The sequence below is a fragment of the Lissotriton vulgaris genome, chromosome 11 (genome assembly GCF_964263255.1).
Source record: "Lissotriton vulgaris chromosome 11, aLisVul1.2, whole genome shotgun sequence".
Taxonomy (NCBI): domain Eukaryota; kingdom Metazoa; phylum Chordata; class Amphibia; order Caudata; family Salamandridae; genus Lissotriton; species Lissotriton vulgaris.
In genome coordinates this window covers 566,224,764-566,250,108 of record NC_141699.1, presented here as the reverse complement: position 1 = coordinate 566,250,108, position 25,345 = coordinate 566,224,764, and the positions used below count along the sequence as shown (strand labels likewise).

General features: G+C 45.9%; 1 protein-coding gene across 2 annotated transcripts in view; it reads right to left on the bottom strand.

The window, feature by feature from the left end:
* Positions 1 to 21,330, bottom strand: part of TACC1 (transforming acidic coiled-coil containing protein 1) — a 622,141-nt gene extending 600,811 nt beyond the window's left edge. For both annotated transcript variants that reach the window (XM_086943657.1, XM_086943659.1), the window contains exon 1: positions 20,978 to 21,330. In XM_086943657.1, the coding sequence (XP_086799783.1) occupies positions 20,978 to 21,066 (89 nt within the window). In that variant the 5' untranslated portion in view covers positions 21,067 to 21,330. The remainder of the gene's footprint in view (positions 1 to 20,977) is intronic.
* Between the last annotated feature and the right edge of the window lie 4,015 nt (positions 21,331 to 25,345).

The following is a 25,345-nucleotide window of genomic DNA, read 5'->3' as shown; positions in this document are numbered from 1 at the left end:
AACTGAAAAGGCGGAGGAGAAGGCGAGCTGGCAGACACTCTTTTTCTAGACTTCTGGGATCAGATACACTATCCCAGTCCAGATTCACCATGTTCCATCTCTTCTCCACATCCACATGAAACTGACAAGAAATCTCTTGAAGCAAAACCTCATCACAGAGTATCCATCTGTTTCGTAGGGCACCGCGCCCTTAATAACACAGAGCTCTGACACTTCAAGCCTCAACCATTCCTCTAAGTCTCACCCTTGCACTCGTCCCCTTTAAGTATATACTTAGAAGAGTAAGACAAAGAAAACTGAGATTGTGGAAATCAAGGCCTGTGTCTAAAAAAATCAACAAGGACCACCAGGCAGCCCCAAAAAATTACAAAAAAATACCTGGTGCTGACTTATTTCTTACATTTGTATATTACATAGCGACCCGAGGTTACATCATGGTCTACAAGCAACAACATTGATGAAGGGCTTCTGTACAAGAAATATCACCTCCGAAGAGTATATAACTATAATCAATATCAAAGAAGAACAGGATAGGAGATCAAGGAAAACTGAAAACGAGAACGAACAAGGGAGACAGTAGGAGGAAAAGAGGATTTATATAAGGCAGGGAGATCTAAAATAGTGGAATACATGTGATGGTAGCAACAACATAACCAATTCATGCCCTTACGACTGCATATCATCGATAAAACAATGCAACTAAACAACGGCGCAAGGTCAGGTGTTTGACAGCCTGTTGTTGATCTGGTGAGATCAGGTAGCCGAAAGGGAAGTTAGCTAGATACAGGAGCAAGACCCACCCTCCTGGTTGGGGCGAAACAGAAAACACTAGCGTGGGGACAAATATAAGCCTAGGTAAGTAAGGCAAGGGCTTCGTACATTCTAATACCAGTGGGCCCGATTCACAGAACTAACTTAGGACAAAATCCGAAACTTACTACTTTTGGTATTCACAGAAGTTAGGATTTTGTCTTAAGTTTGTCTTAAGACAGACTTAAGACAAAATCCTAACTTAAGTCTGTCTTAAGTCTGTCTTAAGACAAACTTAAGACAAAATCCTAACTTCTGTGAATACCAAAATGTAGTAAGTTTAGGATTTTGTCTTAACCACATCCGCGCTAGTTGAATTCTCCTTCTATGCTGAGATTTTAAAAAAACCATGCTCCATGACGAGCTGGGCTCGTCATCAGCGTGCGAGGAGGCTACACCATGACGAGCCCAGCTCGTCATGAGCCTGGAAGGGGTTAAGTTAGTTCTGTGAATCGGGCCCAGTTTTCTGGGAATAGTCTCAAAGCACGTTGCAAGGCCATACTAATAGAAATACCCACACTATACAAACCTCCGTAATACATACAACATATTAAAAAGGACTATGATGAGAAAGAGAATTGAGGTGGCAATTACACAGGAGGTCACTTGAGTTATGTGGAGCAAAATTAACAATCAATGGAGGAAGAAGGAGGTGGAACTACACTTACTAATACATGCACCAAAAGGACCGTATTCTTGAAACGAAAGGGGGAGTGCATGTAAAAAAGGTGAAGAGATCAGCGGCGGCTGGTCCATGGGGGCGTTTGGGCGCCGCCCCCCCTGTTTTCTCGCCGTGCGAGAAGGCAAACAAAGGTAGTTATTACCAATGATAATAACTACCATTTGTTTCTGCTTTGCCTTCTCCGCACGGCGAGAAAAAAACAGAAGTTCCTGTGTGGGAGGTGTTACGCGAGGGCAGGGGGGAGCGGCTTGCCCACTGTTCGTAATACTGTCTGTTTGGACAGCCTGAGAGGCTACCCAAACAGACAGTATTTACAAAGTAGGCAAGCCGCTCCCCCCTGCCCTCGCGTAACCCCTCCCACTCACCCTGCTCTCTGTATGCCGCAGCATACAGAGAGAAATGACGTAGGTAGGGCAGCCGGCCGAACCTATCACAGCGCCGTGCTGTGGTGGAGGGGAGGGGAGGGGAGGGAGGCTGCCTGCAGCCTTCCTGCTGCGTCACGACGAGTCAAGCACCACGGAATTTCAAACAGGACGGCGCCGCGGGAGTCAGGACTTGAAGGCGGGAAGCGGAGCCTAAGGTAAGTGCAGGGCCCCGGATCACTGGCGCTGCTTATTCTGATAAATGATCGGTGTACAGCAGCAGAGGCACTTTTAGGGGTGGGACTGAGGACAGCAAGGCAGCCACCGTGGAAACAGGGCTGGGAGACAATGGAGCAGCGCTCTACAAGGTGAGGCCGGAGGGACTGTGGCGTTGAAGGAGGGCAGCGGCGGGTGGAGTTGTCGAAGACAGAAGTACATCCACTTCTAGGAGTAGACTCTGGAGCTTTGATATATCCCCTCCAAAAGATATGCCCAGGGTCAAAGTGCAGCCGCCCTTACGTTGCAAACTCCAGAATAGCGTTTTAGCCACTTCTGAGGTGAGGGATTAAGTACAGTGATACAGCGGACCTGAGGTGTGGGAGCAGGGGTGAAGCCACGGTATACGCAAGAGCAAGTAGAACAAGCCCATGGGATAGTGGTGTGGTAACTCATTTGAGGTGAGCAGGTGACGTGTGAAAGTGTACAGAGGCGTCTTTAAAGCAGCAGTGCAGCTACCACATAGGGACACACCGAGTACAGAACTCCAGATCAAAGGTTACTAATATTGCATTGATCTGTGTTGCCGAGCAGTAGAAGACCGTCAGATCTGCTCTGTGCACCATGCCTTGCTGTATAATTAAAAAAAAGAAACAAGCCGTTGTTGTGGAGATATTCAACTTGCAGGCAATGCAGGATTACAGGATAGTTTCTGAAATCTAATTAAGGGAAGCAGATTGCTCGACATGTGTAAACCAGCAAGCAATACAAACATAGTCAGCAAGGTGAAAAACTGCAGAGGCACGCCGGGGTAATGACTGACTACCCAGCGATAGGGATGGGCTGTTTTATATGCACAATCACAAACCATGGCAGGGTTTTAGTGTGTGTTTTTCTATTGTATCTGAAAGTGTGCATTAGAGATGGGTGTGGAACCAGGACCAGTGAAACAATTCTAATTATACACGACACCCTGGTCTCATTAAATGCAACACAATAACGTTTTTGCAATGCTCTTCTGTTATAGCAGTGTACAACAAGCACGCACCCATGTCACCTGCTGTGTGGATTTGAAAGATATGATCCCCATAGTTTTTTCTCAATCGCTACGGTGCTCTATGAAATTCATTTTCCGCCCTCACCACTAACAAATGTCACCAGCCGCCACTGGAAGAGATTAAACTAAAAATGGAAAAGGCAAAGGTGGAAATACCATTGAGAGGGTGCAAGGAAACAAATGACACAGCTCAAGAGGTGGCATAAAGTGCCTGTCATTTTTTGGTATGAGCAGATACTTTACATGTGATGTTTTTGAAACCCTTATGTTATTCTTGTCAGGTCAAAGTGGAGCACAATGCTAAATTGAGCGACATTAAAGCTAAGGAGCTTTGACCATGCCCTTTTGAAACACAAGCATGTAATGTTCATGCATCCATAACCGTGCCCTAATCTTCTACTATGAATCTCCAGCATTCTCTCTAACACAAGCGCCCACCTCATTTGCATATTTTGAGTTTAGCATCCACTCCATGATTGTCTCATGCAACATCAGTGCCCACAGTCCTCCACAGATTCCTCCAATACCCTTGAACACGCCTCCCTTGATACATGTATCAATAGCTCTCTACTTACCTCCAATACCATGCCCTAATCCTCCTCTGTGACTCCCCTGCCTGTCTCATATAACATTTGTATGCACTCGCAGCTTTTTTCCGGTAATATCAGTGCATAGAACAGCTTGCCAACTGTAATATAAGAGCCCACTCCTGGCTTGTCTCTCGTCATATCAATACCCACTACCAGCATGTCTCTTATACCACCTGCTTTCATCCTGCTACTTTAGAAAGCACCCCACATTTGTCTCTTGCTCATTATTAAAACCTCTACCTTGCTGGTATCACAAACAGGGCTAACACACTGATTATATACAGTAACCACAGTATCCCCTTGTTTGGTATAACATAAGTAGGGTTCCCAGTTTTTACTGATTTGTACAGATAAATACAGACGAAAAGCAAAGTGTTTCCTGTATGTATGTATTTTTAAAAGCAGAAAAATACAGAAAATTGTGCTTCTTGTGAATGACTCTCCATGGGGCCCTTTATGAACTCCAGGCCAACAGCTGAGCAGATAGACAGAATGGGGAGTTGAAAACTGGATATTTCCTTAAATACAGGCATATAACAACATATATTTGTACATAATGCTAATATTTACCTGTGGGTGTAGTGTTTTGCTTTATTTGTCTGATTAATTTGCTAAAACCCGACAGGCATCAAAATATAAGTGCATGGTTATCACTTAAAAAGATGTGTAAATGTACAATTTTATGACTCCATTTATGATCAAACACAAAATAAATATGGATAAATACAGACAAAATGTTGAAACACTAATAACATAAAACCGGGAGCCCTAAACATGTCACCATTGGCGCACCTTTACTGCTTGTAACATCAATTCCCACTCTTAGGGTATCTTAGAGTTTCTTTCTCACTCGCCAACTGTAAGTTGGAGAGCGTGAGTGAGGAAAATCCATCGCTAGACTCCCTGCCAGCGAGATTTCTAACACAGGCGGTCGAGGATGGTCACGATGCTCGCACTGAGAAACCATTTATTCGCGTTGAGGAAGCTGCAACTCCAGTAGGAAATCTACTTGAGGGGCAAAGAGATGCAGCGCCCTCCTATGCTGCGCATTGTGCCTTACATGCTGATGTTCCAGCACGGGACAAACACCCAGCGCTAAAAATCAACGCGAATAGCACGACCTAACAAACTCCGTCGCTTGTGGAACCCCGCGTGGTGAAACAGAGTTTTTTGGTCACTTTGCGGAACTCTGTGAACTCCGCCCAAGCCTATTTTTTTACTGTAAAATCTGTGCCCAATCCATGCCCAGATTTTTAACACCAGTATTTTCTCCTAGCTACTTTACTGTAACATCAGTGCTCGCTGTGTATCACTAACATTTACATCCAATACGTGCTCAGCTCTTGCATAATTAGTGCCAACTTACAATATTGGTGCCTAGTCCGGACTTGCTTCCTATAATACAAATGCCCGCTGTGCATTTGCTGCTGTACTTCAGAGCCTGCCTATCTCCTGTAATGTCATTAATCACTTCGTGTTGGTCTCTAGCACTTTCAGTGACCATTGTCTGCGTGTTTCCTGTAACATCAGTTTCTGCCTCCTGCTAGTTTCCTGTAACAGTTGTATCCACATTTCCTCCATCTTTTGCAACATCAGTCCTCACCTCACATTGTCCAGCCCATCAGTAACCATCCCCTCCCTGTTACCTTGTCAAATATCACCCCCAACTCTCATTTGACATCAGCAACATGTACCAAAGGCTGCATCTGTATTATTGCCCATCAGCCACTACTAACATTTCTAAGAAAATCAGTGCCCTATTCCCCAAACACTAGTGCCCCAGTACAGCTTCTATCAGTGCCCATTCAGGCATTAATGCGTTAATCCTTGTAAATTAAAACCTCTAGCCTGTTGTTGTTACAACAATGCTACGGATTCAATTAATTTTAATTCGCTCCGAGGAGCTATAGAACTTTGAACCAATAACATCTGTACCTTTTTCTACCGCAAGCAATTAAAACGGATCCACTCATATACAAATTTGAGAGGTCATCACAAATATTTACAAAATGTCAAAGGGGCTTGAGGGGGCCTGCCGACCGAAGGGAGGTTCCCCCCCCCAGGCGGTTTGGGAGGGGTGGGGGGGGGGCAAGCAGGCTACGGGCCAGACATTTTGTTTTGAGCTTGTTTATAGCCCAAAGGGAGCGCGAGGCATAAATGCTTTGGGCTCCCGCTCCCGGCCACCATTTTGTCTATGGTGGCCGGGAGCTCTAGATAGTCAGGATTTTTGTTTTTTTGTGTTAGGCGCGTATTTTGATGCGGGAGGGCGCCGTGCTGGTGAGTAATGCAGCGCTGTGAGGGGTGGAGTCGTTGACTGCTCCGGAGCTGCTTGTAAGGGTGTCTTCAGCCCCCACGCTGAGGGGTAAGCGCGGGGGAACACGGGCGGCAAGAGGTGCTCTGCCTTGGTATCTGCTGCTCCGGTGCGGAAGGCGGTATGTGAAGGCGGGGGGGAGGGGGCCTGGGAGTGGTTGTCAGGCCGGGAGGGGGAGGAGTTTGGAAGTGAGTAGCAGAGGGCGAGTGGCAGGTGCAGCTCGCTTCCCCTCCGAGGGTAGTGGAGCTGGGCACTATGGCTGGTGGGGTGGTTGGGGAGGGGGGTTTAGCACTCCGGTGCGGGCTGTTTCATCATTTATGGGAGCCCCTGCATGTCATTTAGGTGGAGAGGGAGGCCAAATTATCGTGGAGCATGAGGCTGTGGGGGTGGGGATTCCATTAGCCCCTTTCTTTTCCCTCCACCATATACTCCTGGGGGTGAAGTGGCCTCTATGGTCGGTAGATCAGTGGGGGATGGCGAAGGAGCACAGGTGGGGGGTTGGGGAGGTTTTCATCAGTTGGAGGTTAGTCAGGAGGTAGGAATCTTGACACCAGTTCCTCTTTCAGACCCGAGAGGCCAAAGGCGGGTGAAAGGTAGGGTAGTGGGGTACCCGAGGGCACTCGTGCAGCGGAACTTGCCTCGGCTAGTGGGAGCATGGCTAGGGAGGGCCTTTATATTTTTCCTTCTTGGTCAGCTGGTGTGCAGGGCCTTGGTGAAGGAGACCGGAGAGACTTAGTTAGCCCCGCCCGGCGCGGTGCAGTCTCGGCTAATTTTAAGAGACCAATTGGGGTAAAGGGGGCCACGGGTGGGGTCGCAGGGGTTTCTAGGGGTTTGGGGGGAAGAGCGGTCACCAGGTCCAGGGGCAAGCTACTGTTGTTGTGCAAGCAAGGTTTGAGGGGAGCAGTGATGAGGAAGGGTGGAGCTCCCCCCCCCTCTGCCATGCCCCTGGTAAGTAAGGTTAGCTCGGGGCGCGTAGGGCGGGACGTAGGCTGGCAGTCTGGGAGTAGCTTTTTTGGGTAGGCAGGTGAGCATAGTAGATAGCAGGTTTGAGGCACCCGGCACATCAGTCCAAACATTTTTCTTCACAGGGCAGGGAGCTTTTTAGAATGGCAGACTCAGTAGGGCGAAATGCGGCACAACATCGCTGAGGAGAAGGGAGGGTGGAGCCTTGCGCAGCACATTCCGTACCGGGGGGGATCCCAGTGCGGCCAGCATATGAAGATCAATCGCGACCTTGCTGGCCCCAACGACACGCAGGATACATTGGTCAGCAAAGCAAGTGGACGGAATTTTTTCAGGGTAGTCAACGCTTGGGGGAGTATCAGCGATTCCTTTTTTGACAATTCCCTGGGCTCCACGGAGTGCCAGGTAGCCCTGGATGCGTTCCATGAGCTCATGGAGGATTTGGGTGTGCCATTGGCCCCAGTGAAGACAATGGGTCCATGCACGACCATATCTTTTCTGGGAATTGAACTGGCCTCTGTAGCAATGCAGGCTCGCTTGCCAGAGGATAACAAAAGTGAAATGTTACAATTACTGGATGGAATGCTATCAAAACAGAAAGTGACGGTGAAAGACATACAGCCCTTGCTAGGCCACCTTAATTTTGCCTGCAGGGTAGTCAGGGCGGGTAGGACCTTTTCCAGGAGATTGGGGCGAGCATTGGCAGGTTATCATCTGCCTCACCATCATGTCTGCCTGTCTTCTGGGGTGATAGAGGACTTGCGCATGTGGGCACTTTTTCTCAACTTTTTTAAGGGAGTCCCGTAGAATAGGGAGTTGGATTTTCAATGGGATGTTAACTAATTTTTCAGATGAGGCAGGCAGTTTTCGTTTTGGCATATACTGGCAGGGCAAGGCAGAACAGAGGGTCCAGTCAGAATAGATGGCCCAGTGGTAACAAGCAGGAGCTCTCAGTGCTTTTAGGAATTCTTAGCATCAGGGGCCTGTAGGCGGGAGGAAAAATGGAGACGGTCAGAAGATGCGATCTAGTTTCTTTTAGACCTCACTGAGAGGAGTCTTTCGAAGGTCACCATTGCAGGGAAATTGGCGGGCATTTCTGTCATGGGGAAACTCCTGTGGGGTTATTCCCCTTCAGTGGGTGAAGTAGGGGGGAGAATGTTGGAAGGTTGGGCCTGGGTGCGGGGTGAGGAGCGTTTGTCACGCAGCTCTCTGTCATGGCAGAAGTTAGCACACTTGTTGGAAGTGTTATCAAGTGTTTGTAAGGATGGATTTGAGTCTTGTTTGTTTTCTACCCTTATGGTATGGATGTTTTTTTGGAGCTTTTAGAGTCTGCGACATGTTAAGCACTACGTTGAAACGGGGCATTCTTTGGCAGGAAGTAAATGCTTTGGGCTCCCACTCCCAGACACCATTTTGTCTTTGGTGACCTGGTGGCCGGGAGCTCTAGATAGTCAGGATTTTTGCCCTCCATCGCACCCTCTTTTTGTCTGTTTTTCTTGGGGTTTTTATTTTGTTTTGTAATTTCTTTATGGTGGCTTCGTTGGTACAGGTGAGCAAGGTTTTCTTTTTGTATTTGTCGCTTGGAACAGGTACAGTGCCGGGGTTTTTGGAAGTTTGCCAGGGTTGGCTGAGTTTTGTTGTTCATTTTTAGAAGTTGGGTCATCAACAGGGATAGTTTGGGCAGGTTTATGGTTGGGGTGTTTGCATAGGTTGGGTGATCGGAAGTTCTAAAAGGGCAGGCAGGGGAGGTTGTGTAACAGATGGTTTGGATTTATAGGTTTATACGTTGATGCATTGATTTGTACTGTTTGTAATTTTGTAATGTGGTATTGTACGGGTGGGGGCGGGTTTGAGAGAAATTTTAGGGGCGGGGAGGGGAGCTGGGGTTAAGTAAGTTTTTTATTAGTGAGGTTTAGTTTTGAAAAGGCGTTTGGTCGAGGTTTTATAATTGTTATGAGCAGCTGTTTCAATTAAGCTGCCTTTTACACACAAAATCTGGTTTGTGGTCTGCTCCCTCCCCCACTCCTCCCTCCCAATGTGCATTTAGAAAAAAGTAAGCTGAAAACAGATAATATTCTAGCAAAAAAAACATTGTGTAGTAAGATCATGATTTTGTTCAATTTCTATGCAATTTCTTTCAAGGAAATGGCTGTATAGATTTTCGCAAAATGCTGTGGCTTTTCTCTCCACAATTCCACATGCAATTGTTCCGGGTCAGAGGTCAGGAAACGTGCTTAGTTCTCACTGGTTTGAGGAAGAAGAATGCAAATGAGGCTTATAAATAGTGCATGACTCAGACTGCACAGCAGAGGGAGAGGAGAGGGAAGGCGATATTACTATGAACTCTATGGATACATATTAAAAGGAAGGCGTTCTACAAAGGCCACGCACAGGATTAACATTTAATTTAAAGATCAAGTACTTCTCTCACTCCTCTGTAGTGAATCAACATGTGTATGGAATGATGGCCATGCTTTACAATGCTGCGTATAAGCAAATCCATGGATGTTAAAGATGGTAACGCGTGTCGATATTCTTAAGAAATCTTTAAAGCAGTTCAGGGCAAGAGTGCATGCGATAATCGCCCTGAATCAGCACCAACTCCTGTTTTTGGATATATTTGTTCACTTCGAAAATTATACCAGAAATTACGTATGTAGGCTCCAGACCTTTTTGATTTAGAATTAACGCAAACCTGAAACAAAAAACCAGCAGTCACAGTGGAAGGACACTGAGTAGAAATGTTCAAAGGATTTTGATTCATCCGACAACGTCAGTAATTAGTGAAAACACAAACCATCAGCAGGAACACTGGGGTGAAGCTGGGAGCACTCACATGCATGTACAACAAAGCAGCCCACACCAAAGGCATGCACAGACCAGCCAAAAAAATACTTGTCCCTTTGGTGAATACGGGTTGCACAAAATGCTCAACAAGGACGTAATATCCCCCTTTAAAAAATGTTTTTAATGACATGAAATTAAAGATTTATAAAGCGCTACGCAGACCCAAGGGTATCTGGGCGTTTCATAGACTAGCAGGCAGAGTTCGATTTGTGAGGTAAGTTAGTAGAGCCAGGTTTTTAAGCGCTTCCTAAATCGCAACAAGTTTGTTTAATTTTTGAGAGGAGTAGGCAGGAAGTTCCAGAGTTTGGCAGTGGAGTAAGCAAAGCTTTTACCTCCCCATTTTACTTTATGTATCTTGGGGATGGACAGGTTTCCACTGTCTAACGATCTCAGTGATCTGGCTGGGATATAAGGCTTGAAGAGTTGCAACAATTGCCAAGGGCCCTTGCCTCAAGAAGCCTTGAACGCAATACATAGAGCTATGAAATGAATGCGTTTGCTAATAGGCAACCAATGAAGCTCAGCGAGAGCCTTGGAAGCCGAATCAAAGTGGGTGAGCCTGAGCGGGACTCTGGCAGCGGCATTCTGTGTCATCTGGAGTTTAAGTATACTGCGCTTGGTCGCAATAGTGAGAAGAGTGTTGCAGTTGTCCAGCCTAGAGCCAATTAAGGCTGTGTCTACTGTTTTCCTTAGCTCAAATGGGATGAACGTAAGTACTTTTAGGATTCTAAGAATAAAAAAACAAGCTGATGTAATGTGATTAATCTAGGATTCAAAGGAGAGCTTGGAGTCGAAGAGAACGCCAAGGTTCTTTACCTTACTGGCTGGTGTTGGAGGAGGGCCCATATTGCTTGGCCACCAGCTATCTGACCAGAAAATTGGCGTATTGCCAAATAGCATAACTTCAGTTTTTGATGTGTTGAGTTTCAAACAGTTAACCTGCATCCACTTCCCTATATGGCTCATGCCGTCTTGAAATTTAGATGTCGTATCCGTGGGCGGGCTGTTGATTGACACAATAATCTGAGCGTAGTCCGCGTAGGACACCAGCATGAAACTGAAGCTTCTTATCTGCTTGGCCAAGGGGATAACACACAAGTTAAAGAGGGTGGGGCTCAATGATGAGCCCTGTGGAACTCCTCAGGGAAGTGAGAAATTTGGGGAAACAAATACATGTGCCACTGATAGCGTCCTATTAGAAAAAAAAGATCTGAGTAGGAGGAGTGCTCTATCCCTGTTTCCCAGCGAGGCAAGGCGCTCAACAAACACGTTGTGGTTGACTTTGTCGAATGCCGCAGAGAGATCTAGAAGGATAAGGGCAGCGCTCCCCCTCTGTCAAGGGTTTGCCTAAGTTCCTCTGTGGCCATGATTAGTGCCAACTCAGTGCTGTGATTGGCCAGAAGCCATATTGCGGGTGGTCCAGGATGTCACCTTCCACGAGAAAAGAGGACAATTCCTCATTTAAGAATCTTTTGATGATCTTAGGTGGAAACGGTTACCTAGAAATTGGTCTATAACTGGAAGTATCCTCAGGATCCAAATTTGGTTTCTTCAGGAGTGGCAATGTTGTAATTTGGCAGCAATTAGATTAAGCATTAGCAGAAGACATCCTGTATTTAGAGACTATCTTGTCCGATTTGTGCGATCCATTTCGTATTTCTGTCAGCCATTTTGTTTGCCATGTGCTCGCCATGTACTCTGTCCCACCTTTCTGTTAACTGCTCTTTAAATCTGCCAAGAGACGAGATATATTTAGCATCCTCCACCTTCGCACATGCTCAGTTGAGCTTGCAGCTGCTGTAGTCTGTAACTGTCAGGATTTGTCCACCAGAATTAGCAAACTGTTAGCTCCTCCCATTTGTTGCCTGTACACTTTCTGTATGCCCTTATATGTACCTAAAACCAGAATTTTGTACTTGTACCGCCTTCATTTGAGCCCCTGAGTGAGTATAAAAGGACCAAGCTCCTCCCATTCAGTGTGCTACTTCATAAATTACCGAAGGGTGCTGTGTGAATGTAGTTCCACCTCATAAGGTTTAATAAACTTTGTACTTTCTATTCCAGTTTCTGTGCCAACTTCTATTCTATGGTCTGAGGACTCTGTGCAGAGAAGGGAGAATGCCTAGCACTGGTAGGCCTTGCTGAGGCCCATCACCACAGCAAGATGGAGGCTTTTTTCCAATCAGTGAAAAAATACTCTGTGGTAATAATGTGCTTAAAATGGGTCAACGGGCAGATGCAATATTTTCAGGGACCATATGCAAAATTTTAGGTGGGCATGGGTCTAAAGGGGATCCAGACTTAACTAAAGAAATTAATTTGGTAGTCCGGTCAACCGTGATTGGTGGAAAAATAGGGAGTGTGGTGGTAGAGCAGCCATGTGCTTTAGTGTGAAGAATTGGGTTGGCGCTCAGGTTCTTTTCGGGGGGTGCAGAGAGGTTTGGTTGGGGCACAAAAGCATTGAAGACGTGTTTAACTTTTTGTTGAAAGGTATCTGCTAGTTTATTGCAGAATTGCTGGCTACTTTCCTGGTCTTGTATTTCTGGAAGCTTAGAGAGTTTTTTACCCATAGTAAAAAGCTTTTTAGCGCTGCCATTGGTTGCTTCTAATTTTTCTTTAATGAAGTCTGATTTAGCCTTCAGAATAAGTTTTTTTATAGGTTTGAATGGCCAGCCTCTGATCTGATTTAGTTTGGGCATCCTTTGCTAGCCTCCATTTCCTTTCAAGTCTTATACAAATTAGTTTTTGTGCCTTCAATGTCGCATTAAACCATGGTTCAGAGGGAGACTGCCTGACTGAACGCCGCATGGTCTGGGAAGCCAACTGGTCAACCCAGGAATGATAGCTCCTCACTGCCTCATCCAGGTCCATAGTGGTGGACTGATTAGAGCATTTGAGTGTCTTACTTAGCTCTTCTCCCTCAACCTTGTGCCAAGGTCGAGAGCTAAAAGCTTTCTTCGATACCTTAGAGGGCTTTTTATGTGGCAAGGTAATTTTAAACATTATTGCCTTGTGGTCAGACCAAATAGAGCTCTATAACATAATAGATTAGGGCGGTCAGTGAAGACCCTGTCCAGGATATGCCCGGCTGAGTGTGTGGCCTCCTAGAACAGCTGAATGAGTCCTGCACTGGCCATATGGTCTAAAAGGGCTTCAGTGTCTATGTTGGCGGTGTTTTCAAGGTGAAAGTTGAAGTCACCTAAAATTGTGAAGTTAGATTGTTTTGCCTTAAGCTCCAGGAGCTGACCTATAGAATTTAAAAAGTTGGACGTAGCTGTTGGTGGACGGTAGATAAGTATGCATTTAAAGGTATTCTGGCTATCTAGCCTAATTTTAAAAGTAGCTGCTTCGCTCTCTATATAATCTAGAATTGGTTTAAACTGTATATTAAAACCATTTCTGGCTATAAGCGCTATGCCTCCTCCCCTTTTCCCGGCTCTATCTTTCCTGTGAATTTTAAAACCCTCAGGAAGAACCCCTAGGAGGTCTGGTTCAGAGGAGGAGTCAGTCCAGGTTTCTGTAACGAAGGCTGTCAATTGCATGCTCCTTCAAGAGGTCCTGAAATGATAACACGTTTTTAATAAGAGATCCAGTGTTGAGGAGAATGCAACTAATGATATTCTGTCTTTGATCAGGCCTTCTTTGCTTGAAGTATCAGCGTCTTGTTAAAAATAGGGGTAAGCTGTGAACCACCGTCGTGCAGTGGGGGCAATGTTTTTCCCTGAGATCAAGTAAGGATCCAGGGGAGGGCACGGGCCAGGGTTGCCTGTAGGTCTGAGATGCAATAATGCTTCCCTGGAATACTGTATTAAAAAACTTTTAGAGTCATCTGGATCAAAGCTGGCATAATGGCTGGCGTTGTGTGCCGTCTGTGCGCTGACGGGCGCAGACGGGCTTGCCTTTGGCGCACCAGCAGCGTGTCCGCCACAGCATGCGATTGAAATAGGGCAGTTGCCGTTAAACGCTAGACCGCCACCTTCCGCAAGCGGAAGTGTAGGCAGAAGTGATTGCCAAAGATTATGTCCCGCCCTCCGCTTAATCAGCACAGGAGCCGCAGCCGGCTAGGGCAGAGACTAATGGAAGACAATCGGCAGGCATTTTAAGGTAAAGTCAAAGCTTTCAAATTAAAACCACAATACAATTAAAATCAGTAGTCTGTGCAAAATAGCAATGGAAGTTTTGTTAAAAATAGACTGTGCAAGAAACAAGAGCGAATAGACCGAAGTCAATCGAGGCCAGGCCTCTCTACTCTCCAAACACACAACAAACAATGGGAGGAGGGTCTAAGGGCGGGTTTACCGACCAACCAGGTACATGCCCCAAAACACAATATTATAACAACAAATGATACCTGGGGTCAAAAAATAGTTAGTCAGACAGAATGGATCACAACACCAAAACTACGCAAAAAACACCAGTGAGAACATTATGTATGCTAGTGAATGCAGGCCAAGTCAAGGCTCGAGAGCATATGGAGAAAATAGTTCCCATCAGAAGCCACACTGTACCGCCCTCTTTCTCATCATTTGGGTTCTCCTTACCCAGGAGACAAACGGCCGGTCTGATGTTACCGTGACCGATGAATGTGGTAAGTGGGTGTTTTGTACAAGAATAGAAGTGGCTACTGAAAAAAAGCAGTGTATAGTGGTAAGAGTGAAAAAGTGAAGGGTATTAATAAAATTAGGTGAATCGGGTAGACAAACAGAATTTATTAGTATCTCCCAATCCCTAAGGTTAAAAAGCAAGTGCAAGTGCGGGTTTGAAATAATAACCGTACTTGATGGTGGTCAACATGTTTCTGCATTACATAGAACAGAGTTTCCAATGCATTCTTCAGGACCTTATTTGACAACACTACTACTTATAATCAAGAAAAGTAAGGAAAATATCACCTGAAAATCCCAGGTGTGTGCTCAACCGTAAACTGTTATTGCGTGGTATCACGAGGTATTGGATCCATACAGAAAGACAAACAAACAAAAAACAGAAGAACATGAATGTGTCATATTCCCATAGTTTTTCAGTAAAAACCATAGTGTGATGAAGTCGCATTCACACATGTTAGGACATAAGTTCCACTGTACACACTCACCCATATGTGATGGTTGAGAGGCTTCACCCCACCTGGCTGCAGCGCAGGTATGAGGAGCACCGCTCTAAAAACAATTTATAAGTTATATTTAGAGTTATGTCAACATAGAATTAAAAAGGAGTTTACGCGGAGGCAACAAGTGACTTAGTTACCCATGGGTTTAATGCGGGTAACCCCGCCTGTACTGTACCTCGGCGGTCAGACTACTGGCCAGGTTCGAATTGTGGCACGGATACTAGTCCGCTAATCTTGTTCACCAAGTAAGTAGCCAAGATTGGGTTGAAAGGCTTGGATTGGAAGAGTTGCAGCAAAAAGGAGAGCAAGGTCGCTTTAGAAGCTTTCCTATGCGCGTTTGTATTGACAAGTTTTCTGCGTGCGCGCTAAAGAGCGAGCGCTATGCAGCCCGCTTACCTGTCCGTCGGTGTCTCCTGGCAGTCATCCGTACTGTCTGGGGGGGCACCGGCGATCATAAGAGAGAACTGTTTGTACGTTCGTGTTCGGCTCAGCAGCGTCACGTGATTGAGTACGGTCACGTGATGCAGAGAATGCTGGGACATGTAGTCCTAAACAGGTTTTTACGAGTTGCTTTCTTTCGACAAGGCAAATTAACTTTAGACAGATTGTACATAGAAAATATTATGCGTCAATACAATAAATAACATGTAATTCAAGACAGAAAATAATTTATGCCATCAAAACATATTCTCGTTTAGATAATGGCTACGCAGGTGGAAAACCTTTAATTGTATATAAGGGGCATTAAAAGAGTGAGGGTTAGAACTTCTAGCGAAAACCCGAGCATATATGGTGCTTTTAAGTACCTTATCTGCCATGTAAGGATTCATAGTGTCAGTCATATGGACATACAAAGGAGTTAATTAGAGTTAGTTAGAGAGACATCCAGGGTATTGGCTCATTGAGGCCCTCCTTATCGCTGTTCAATCGGTACACCCATTTTTGTTCAATTTTGAACAGGAAGCGACTGATGTCAGTGCAGAAATCAGGGATCTGCGGTTGTTCAAGGACTGTCCAATAGAAGTCATCAGGACCATGTCCTTTCTCCAGGAAATGTGCGGTGAGGCGGGTGGCCTGTTTTCGGCAACGCACTGTACTTTTATGTTCTTGTATCCGTGTCCTTATTCTCCTGGTCGTCATGCCAACATGTCGCTTCCTGTTCAAAATTGAACAAAAATGGGTGTACCGATCGAACAGCGATAAGGAGGGCCTCAATGAGCCAATACCCTGGATGTCTCTCTAACTAACTCTAATTAACTCCTTTGTATGTCCATATGACTGACACTATGAATCCTTACATGGCAGATAAGGTACTTAAAAGCACCATATATGCTCGGGTTTTCGCTAGAAGTTCTAACCCTCACTCTTTTAATGCCCCTTATATACAATTAAAGGTTTTCCACCTGCGTAGCCATTATCTAAACAAGAATATGTTTTGATGGCATAATTTATTTTCTGTCTTGAATTACATGTTATTTATTGTATTGACACATAATATTTTCTATGTACAATCTGTCTAAAGTTAATTTGCCTTGTCGAAAGAAAGCAACTCGTAAAAACCTGTTTAGGACTACATGTCCCAGCATTCTCTGCATCACGTGACCGTACTCAATCACGTGACGCTGCTGAGCCGAACACGAACGTACAAACAGTTCTCTCTTATGATCGCCGGTGCCCCCCCAGACAGTACGGATGACTGCCAGGAGACACCGACGGACAGGTAAGCGGGCTGCATAGCGCTCGCTCTTTAGCGCGCACGCAGAAAACTTGTCAATACAAACGCGCATAGGAAAGCTTCTAAAGCGACCGCGCTCTCCTTTTTGCTGCAACTCTTCCAATCCAAGCCTTTCAACCCAATCTTGGCTACTTACTTGGTGAACAAGATTAGCGGACTAGTATCCGTGCCACAATTCGAACCTGGCCAGTAGTCTGACCGCCGAGGTACAGTACAGGCGGGGTTACCCGCATTAAACCCATGGGTAACTAAGTCACTTGTTGCCTCCGCGTAAACTCCTTTTTAATTCTATGTTGACATAACTCTAAATATAACTTATAAATTGTTTTTAGAGCGGTGCTCCTCATACCTGCGCTGCAGCCAGGTGGGGTGAAGCCTCTCAACCATCACATATGGGTGAGTGTGTACAGTGGAACTTATGTCCTAACATGTGTGAATGCGACTTCATCACACTATGGTTTTTACTGAAAAACTATGGGAATATGACACATTCATGTTCTTCTGTTTTTTGTTTGTTTGTCTTTCTGTATGGATCCAATACCTCGTGATACCACGCAATAACAGTTTACGGTTGAGCACACACCTGGGATTTTCAGGTGATATTTTCCTTACTTTTCTTGATTATAAGCAGTAGTGTTGTCAAATAAGGTCCTGAAGAATGCATTGGAAACTCTGTTCTATGTAATGCAGAAACATGTTGACCACCATCAAGTACGGTTATTATTTCAAACCCGCACTTGCACTTGCTTTTTAACCTTAGGGATTGGGAGATACTAATAAATTCTGTTTGTCTACCCGATTCACCTAATTTTATTAATACCCTTCACTTTTTCACTCTTACCACTATACACTGCTTTTTTTCAGTAGCCACTTCTATTCTTGTACAAAACACCCACTTACCACATTCATCGGTCACGGTAACATCAGACCGGCCGTTTGTCTCCTGGGTAAGGAGAACCCAAATGATGAGAAAGAGGGCGGTACAGTGTGGCTTCTGATGGGAACTATTTTCTCCATATGCTCTCGAGCCTTGACTTGGCCTGCATTCACTAGCATACATAATGTTCTCTTTACTCTCCAACCTTCGGTGTGACTGCCTGCTTTTTAAACATATTTTATTGCCTTTTGTAAGTAATATTGTTCCAGAGGCGTAACACAGGCCCCCGCATCCCCTGCGGTGCAGGGTGGGGGGGGCAGCTTTGCAGGGGGGGCCCTCAGCACAGTTCTGAGGTCAGATCCAGAGTGGGGGCACCTCCATGTACATTGCAGGGGGGCCTTACACTTTTGTTATGCCACTGCATTGTTCACGATAATCCAGCATTACATTCACATATACATTTGCATGCACTACTGCTTTATATTACATTAGTTTGTTCTGTATATCATTTCCGTTCGATCTAGGACGTAATATCCCCTTTTTAAACCTAGTAAGATTTGCACATAAAGACCTCTATCCTGATGAAGAACTATTCAAAGTAAGCATATTACCCAAGAAATGGAAAGCATGATGCTAAGTGTCGACAATATCTTTTTCTAAAATAGCAGAGACGCTGAAGTCTAACATCTTTTTTGATGGGAACTATCTATATGCAGACTAAATAAGTTTATATTTGTTGAACTTGAGATAAATTGGTATTTTGCAAATCAAAAATCTTTGAGGTTTTTATCGCACTGTCATGCTGAAAATAATGTCTACAATGTAGAGTAGCTTATAGCATGTACAGTATGTTTAAGTGCTATAGATAATAACAAATGTTTTTCTGAATATAAATATTTCTGGATCAATTAAGCAAGTGTCTGGGAAATACTATGTTGAACTTTTTGTTTTGTTTTTTATTCAAACCCAGCAGCACTGTACATTGAAATCCTAGGGCAGCAACTGTGTCTTGAATTCTTGACAAGTTGTGTTACAAGACAGCTTTCGCCTCAGGGAGAAATATCACACTTGAGGACCTCTTAGAAGGGCTTGATTGTGCTGGCCGTTCTACAGCACGGGATAAGGAATTCCAGAGAAATTATGTCATGAGCTGAATGGAAACAAAAATGGGGTTGAGGGGTGATGAAGGGCGTGGAGTAGGTCGCAGTGAGCGATGTAAGAGATGACTAGGGAAATGGTGTTTGTGTGCATGTCAGGGGAATCAAGGCCAATTGTAGATTTAAAGAACAGATTAAATAAACAGAACAGCACTCTTTTGTACAGGAAGACATCCAATACAGGTGGGTGTAGGTGGACTTTGTCATGAGGTGAAAGGAGTGAAGGGGGGCTTAAGAATTGCATGGCAGCGCTTTTATTTCTTTTAATGATTACTAAAGAAGTGATCCTGGATTTGCCTCTGTCCACTATCCCATCATTAGATATGGCAATTTCTGGAGCATACTGTCCTTTGAGGAATTTGCTGCTATAGTGTGTCTAGAAAAGTTCACAACCGCTGTGAAAAGTACACAGCGTTAACAGAAATCACAATACAAGTCACTAACGTGATCTTTTGTTCCTCTCATTCTGTCACAACCACTCTCCTCATGGACCTCAATTCGTCAAAATGTTAGGGGTGACAAAAGTGACATGTCACTCTCTTTCACACCCAGTGACATCACAGGCGTGTCCAACCTTGGACTTTCGACGGCCTCTTATTTACTGCTGAGGTGTTATGGAAAGGGCAAGAAATTGAGACAACAGAAAAGTAAACAAAGCTCAATGGGCCCTCTTTAGTTTCTCTTCTTATCTCTCTCTCTTGTGTGTGTGTGTGTGTGTGTGGTAAACGTAGGAGATGGGGGAAGGATTTTGCTAAGGAGACCGTCCACCAGAGGACAAGGTGGAGGTCAAATGGCAACAGGTGCTTCCTCTGGGCACCCCCACAATGTCATCCATGTCTATCTCTCGCTTCCACTCTCTTCCAATTTCTCTGTCAGGAAACCGACACCGCTCTCGAGAGTAAAGCCTCTTTTCAGGCTCGTTAATCATAAATTGCCCTGACGTATACAAGTATACAGCATGCACGAAGGGCAGGCGGTGCAACAGAACAGGTGTCCTAATGCAATTTTGTGGCCACCCGATATCCTCACCTTTTACCCCGCCCCTGCGCTCCTGCTTACTTCTCTGCACTTCGACCTGTAGGGTTATAAATGCAGCGCATATTCAAAGCAGTCTGGATCAGGTAATGGCAGCGACGCTCCGGGCTCCTGCTATGTCTGGTTCGGGAGAAGCCTCAGACCAAGGTGTGCACTATCACTATGTGATTACACGTTTACAGCACAACTGAAGCCGTGTGTGTGTTGCTCGGGGTGATGACATTCACTTACAGACAAACAATGAGACAAATGGCAGAGAAAACAAGAAGTAGTAGTGAGCATACCACAGGCCCACTCTGTTAAACAACTTTAGTGGCTCATTAAAACATGAAAATGGAAACATGCGAACAATAACATACAACACGTTCTGCAAGAAAAAGTTACAATGTGATATGCATCGATTTTGACATTCGCAATGCGCCAAAAGCGTTGGTTGCGTGTTGAACCTCGAAAGCATCTTATTCTCTGTGTACAAACGGGATTCTGTATATAATGAAAAAAATGGGTTGGTGCTTATGGAGTAAAAAATATATCTGGCATTTCACATAAAAACTGCGCAGGTCTGTAGGCAAGATACAGCGTAACTTCTGACGAAAATACCTTGCTGCGTTTAGGCAGCCTCTGACAGAGTACCAGGTTGAAACATCTGCAAATCGCACAGAAAACCCCTGGCACTGAAAAACCATCTCTGGCACTGCTCTAATGTTCCGTGGAACTGTATAAACAATTCTCTGGCACCCCAACGACACTGAAAAAGCACCTTCTGGCCGTATAAGTCAATATTCTGTATTATGTCAACAATTTAGGACACTGCATATGGTAACTCTGGAACTACACCCTGCATAAATTCACACTACCCCTTGTAGTGAACGGACACTGCCTCCTGTTGTGAAGGAACACTGAGCCCTGCACTTCATGGCCAGTGTTTCCTTAAGTGAAATAAAACCGTCCCAGCAGTAAATCGACACAAGACCACAAGGTGCATTTAGAGCTCACATCATCAGAGCACGTGCACTGACACCAGTAGTGATTTGGCGTGGCTTCCTAAAGAGAGTAGACACCCGACTACGCAGTTAACGGGCAGTGCTCTTGTAGTGACCGTTGCCCGCCTTGCATGAGCACTGCTCCCTCACTGCATTGGTGACAACGCTCTCTGAAGAGAGCGGGCACTGCTCGCAGCAATAAATGGACACTGCCCTCCCGCGCTGACCCGTGGGTTTCCACTCACGCTTTGCTGCTGCCCCTCTTCACCGGCTGCCTGAGGGGGCTGCTGGCCGCTCCGGGTTCTTTCTGCTTCTGGCTCTGGAAGCCCCCCATGCTGCGGGCTCTTCAGCGGCTGTCGCTGGACGGACGGTCGGTCGCTTCCCGTGCCGGGCCGTGGCCTGTGCGCCTCGCGCTCCTGCGTCTGCACTGCTGCAGAGCAGCTGCATCATCTGCTCGTGGGACACACAGGGTTCTAGAGCGCTGCCAACTTCTCAGCCAATCACAGGAAGTCCCAGGGGCGGGTGAGCAGGGCGCGCGCACAGAGGACACCGCTTGTGCTGGCAGCAGTCATGGGGAGACACGTCCTTACGGCACTCCTGATTGCGAAACGGCGCGAGGCAGAAGTACAATTCACAGCAATCTAAGGACTTCAGAAATACACACTCGAGACGACGGAAGGACAAGTCCCAGCGTGGTTACTTCCGGGATTGCTGTACGCCACTAATAAACGAAGATGGTCACTGCCAGATTATATGCTTGCCTTGACTTCAAAAATCTGTAAGCAAATCTCACTCGCATACCATGTGCTCCTGCTGCTCAGGTGCGCATCCCTTTTCAGAATACCAAAATGGGACCCTGAACGGATACCTAGTCGGTATCTGGAAGGGACATGTTGTAAACTTCCCTTCCAAATACAGCATTGGATTATAATATATATATATATAAATGCTTTGAGGGTCGAAATACTTTCACAAAAATGTGATATTTTATGGACTACTCAAAGGAGGTGGTAAGTTATTCGGATGCTCAATACTTTATTGTGTGAGCTATAATAATAACAATTAGAGATATTGAAGCATTAGGAGCAATTCATCACCTGTCTAAGGCATCCAACACCTTGAAAAACACAAACGCGAGATGTAAAAAGCAATTGATCACCTTCTTATACAAAATAGACTCTTACATAATAAAATGTGCGGTGCCACAGGCGTAATAACAATAATACAATGAGTTCAGTAAAACATGTACATTTGAACTTTCTATAGGGAAAAAATGTGTGTGTGTGTGGGGGGGGGGGGGGGGCAGGTTTGCACAACTCGCTGTGTGCTAGGATCATCATGACCTCATGGGCAAGTGGGGAACAGAACGTCATGGACATGAGATCGTGTTACTCTAAAAGTCGCGCAAAAATAAGAAGTCACTGAGGCAAAAATCTCATAGTCCCACCGACTGCTTTACATTTCCTGCCATTAACTATGATAAAAAGAGGCCGCAAATACTGTTGCCTTTCTTTCAGGGACAAGGTGCAAAGAAGAATACAATGTAGTAAAATGTCATCAACACCTGGAGTACAAGAACATACTGTTGAGGCCAGGGTCTTTTGTGCCAGTTTTTAGTAAAAGTTTTTACTGGTAATGTGGCTAACCTAAATCTTACATATAGCGATCTATTCAGATCAGGATAAAGCTGGCCCATATACTGCCTGAACTTGCTGGAAGGTTTGTATTCCAGAAATCGTGTCGAATGATCTACCCCTTGCTTTGCTTTCATGTTGGACCTGTATTTGTCCTTGATGCAGGCCACATTTTCTGGTGTCATCTCTCATGATTAGTCCAAAAGGACTTACATCACAAGGCCTGAAAGGTGTTTGCAACATGACTATCCCAGGGGAACTTTGTTATGCTACCAAATTTCCATATTGCCCGTAAGGGTCTGCTTGCTGTGGGTTCGCCCAGATCCATACCCAACACAAGTTACACAACATGGGCTTAAGGGCTACCGAAGTCATAACTGACCTCATTCTCAACTCCATTCTGAGAGGTAGCACAGGGGTCCCCGGACAGAGGGGCAAAATACATCTGTTTTCAAGTTTCCCCATTCCTGTTAAAGTTTTGAACCCACACAAATCTGACTGACCCACATAAACAAGTGGCCACAGCTTTGATTTGATAAGCTTGGAGGAACTGGGCAATTAATCTGTCAGTATAGCATTGGCGTACTGGGAGAGGTTAGCTTAATTTTTCTTGAGCTGCTTGGTTCAAAGCAGCTTACCCTTAAACCTTATTCCTAAGTGGTCGGTAGTGATTGACCTTGCATAGGGGTTTGTTATATATCTTAAACGTGCCCTTTAGGGTACTTTTGCTGTTTAGTACCATACATTGGGTAACCCATTCCCTAAATAAAAGGTGTCCCCCTGCAACCCCTTCCACTTTGTGAATTAAAAAGAAAGTTTGTTTAAGAGGAGGAAGGGGTCAAGAACCTTTCAAACAAAGCTTCTAGCCATGCAAGTTAAACGTCATAATGAGCGGGGTTCCTGGGATAGCAATACAAACATTACTGTATCCAAGATGATGGCAGTTACAACGTTCACACTGTGAGACGTCTGGTTTGCTAAGATAAGATGAGTTGGAAAAAATGTAAAAAAACTAGCAAAGGTAACAGCGGAAAACAAAGGGATGGGAAGGGGAGGTGTGGGGGTGTGGGTATGGCCTTGAGGGGGTTGCTCTTGTCAATTTCCTGCTTATTTGCACGCTAAACGCTGCTCCTGCTTTTAATCATTTATACCGTATTTTCTAAGGATTTTATTGTTGCTCACCTTGACCCTGTCACCAAGCAGGTCGCTCCCCTCACCGCCACGCAGCCCCCTGTGTGAGCGAGCCCGCTGCTGCTGCCGACCGTTGGTTGGTATCCCGCCTGCATTTTCATTTGTGCTTCTGTATTGCTTTGCCTTGTATTACTTTTTGCCTGTTCACTGTGCTCCCTCTGCTGGTTTTTGTGACCATTGTCCTCCCTTGTGCCCCCTTCTTTTTGACCCTTGTTGTCCCTTGCCCTCTGTGACCCCTGCCCGCTCCCCCCTCAGGTTTTCCGCCCATGCGTCCCCTGCAGCCCCGCCCCCCTGCAAACCCATTCGCCACCCCGCTCCCGCCTCCCAGCTGCTCCTCCCTCCCACGTCCCCTCATATGGAGGCCGCACAGAAGTAGAGAGAGCGACCCTTGACCCTGTCATCAGGCAGATCGCTCCCCTCACTGCCACACAGCCCCCTGTGTGAACGAGCCCGCTGCTGCTGCCACCCGCTGGTTGGTATCCCGCCTGCATTTTCATTTTTGCTTCTGTATTGCTTTGTCTTGTATTGCTTTTTGTCTGTATCATTGTGCTCCCTTTGCTGGTTTTTGTGACCATTGTCCACCCTTGTGCCCCCTTCTTTTTGTCCCTTGCCCTCTGTGACCCCCACCCGCTCCCCCCTCAGGTTTTCCGCTGCAGCGTCCCCTGCGTCCCCTGCAGCCCCACCCCCTGCAAACCCATTCACCACCCCTGCTCCCGCCTCCCAGCTGCTCCTCCCTCCCACACCCCCTCATATGAAGGCCGCGCGTAGCGGGTGCGCCGCATGCGTGCCAAAGGCGTGCCTAAGGCGTGCCTAAGGCAAGCCCGTCTGCGCCCGTCCGTGCCTGGACCGCGCCCAGTGCCAGGACCCCTGGCCCCCGCCCACACCACAGCAACTCCAGCACCCTCCATGCACTCAACACCGGACAATCTCGCACCTGTTGCCAGGCCGCCCCGAAACGCACCCAAGGACCCTTCTCCTGCCGCAACTGTAGCTTCACCAGCATCTGACCCACCAATTCACCCTCCGAAGAACCCAACATCCTCAGATGCATCCTGGTCAACACCCGCTTCCCCTGCAAACACGCCGTCAAACTCTGGGACCTACTTGACACCAACGCCCCAGACGTCGCCTTCCTGATGGAGACCTGGCTGACCCCCTCCTCGGCACCTGACATTGGACATCCCGGAAGGCTACAAGATCACCTGCAAGGACCGCACCAACGGAGCATGAGGAGGAATTGCCATCGTCCACAGAAACCCTCTCAAAATCTCGACAGACGCTGATGACACCCTCAGCACCGCCGAACACCGGCACTTCCCGATCCACACCGACCCCAAAACCCCCCTCAGAGGCACCCTCATCTACAGAAACCACGACTCCATCGCCGACTTCATCAGCACACACGCCCTCACTTCCACGGACTACATCCTCCTCGGGGACCTGAACTTCCACCTCGAGAACAATAACAACGCCAACTCCTCCACCCTGATCGACAACCTCGGCAACCTCGGACGGTACACAGACAAAATATCGAGTTTTAAATTTCGATATACAATTATATCGAAGTTTAAATATCGATGAGACATAATATAGAAGGTAAGTAATATCGACAGTCTTAATATCGATATTAGTATGATATTAGTAATTTCGAAGTTTTAAATATCGATGTCAATAATATCGAAATACATAATTTCGATGTTACTAATATCGATGTAAAAAAAATGTTTTTGTGTATATTATATTGTATTTATTATGTTTTATTATTTATTTTTAATGTAATTTAATTAA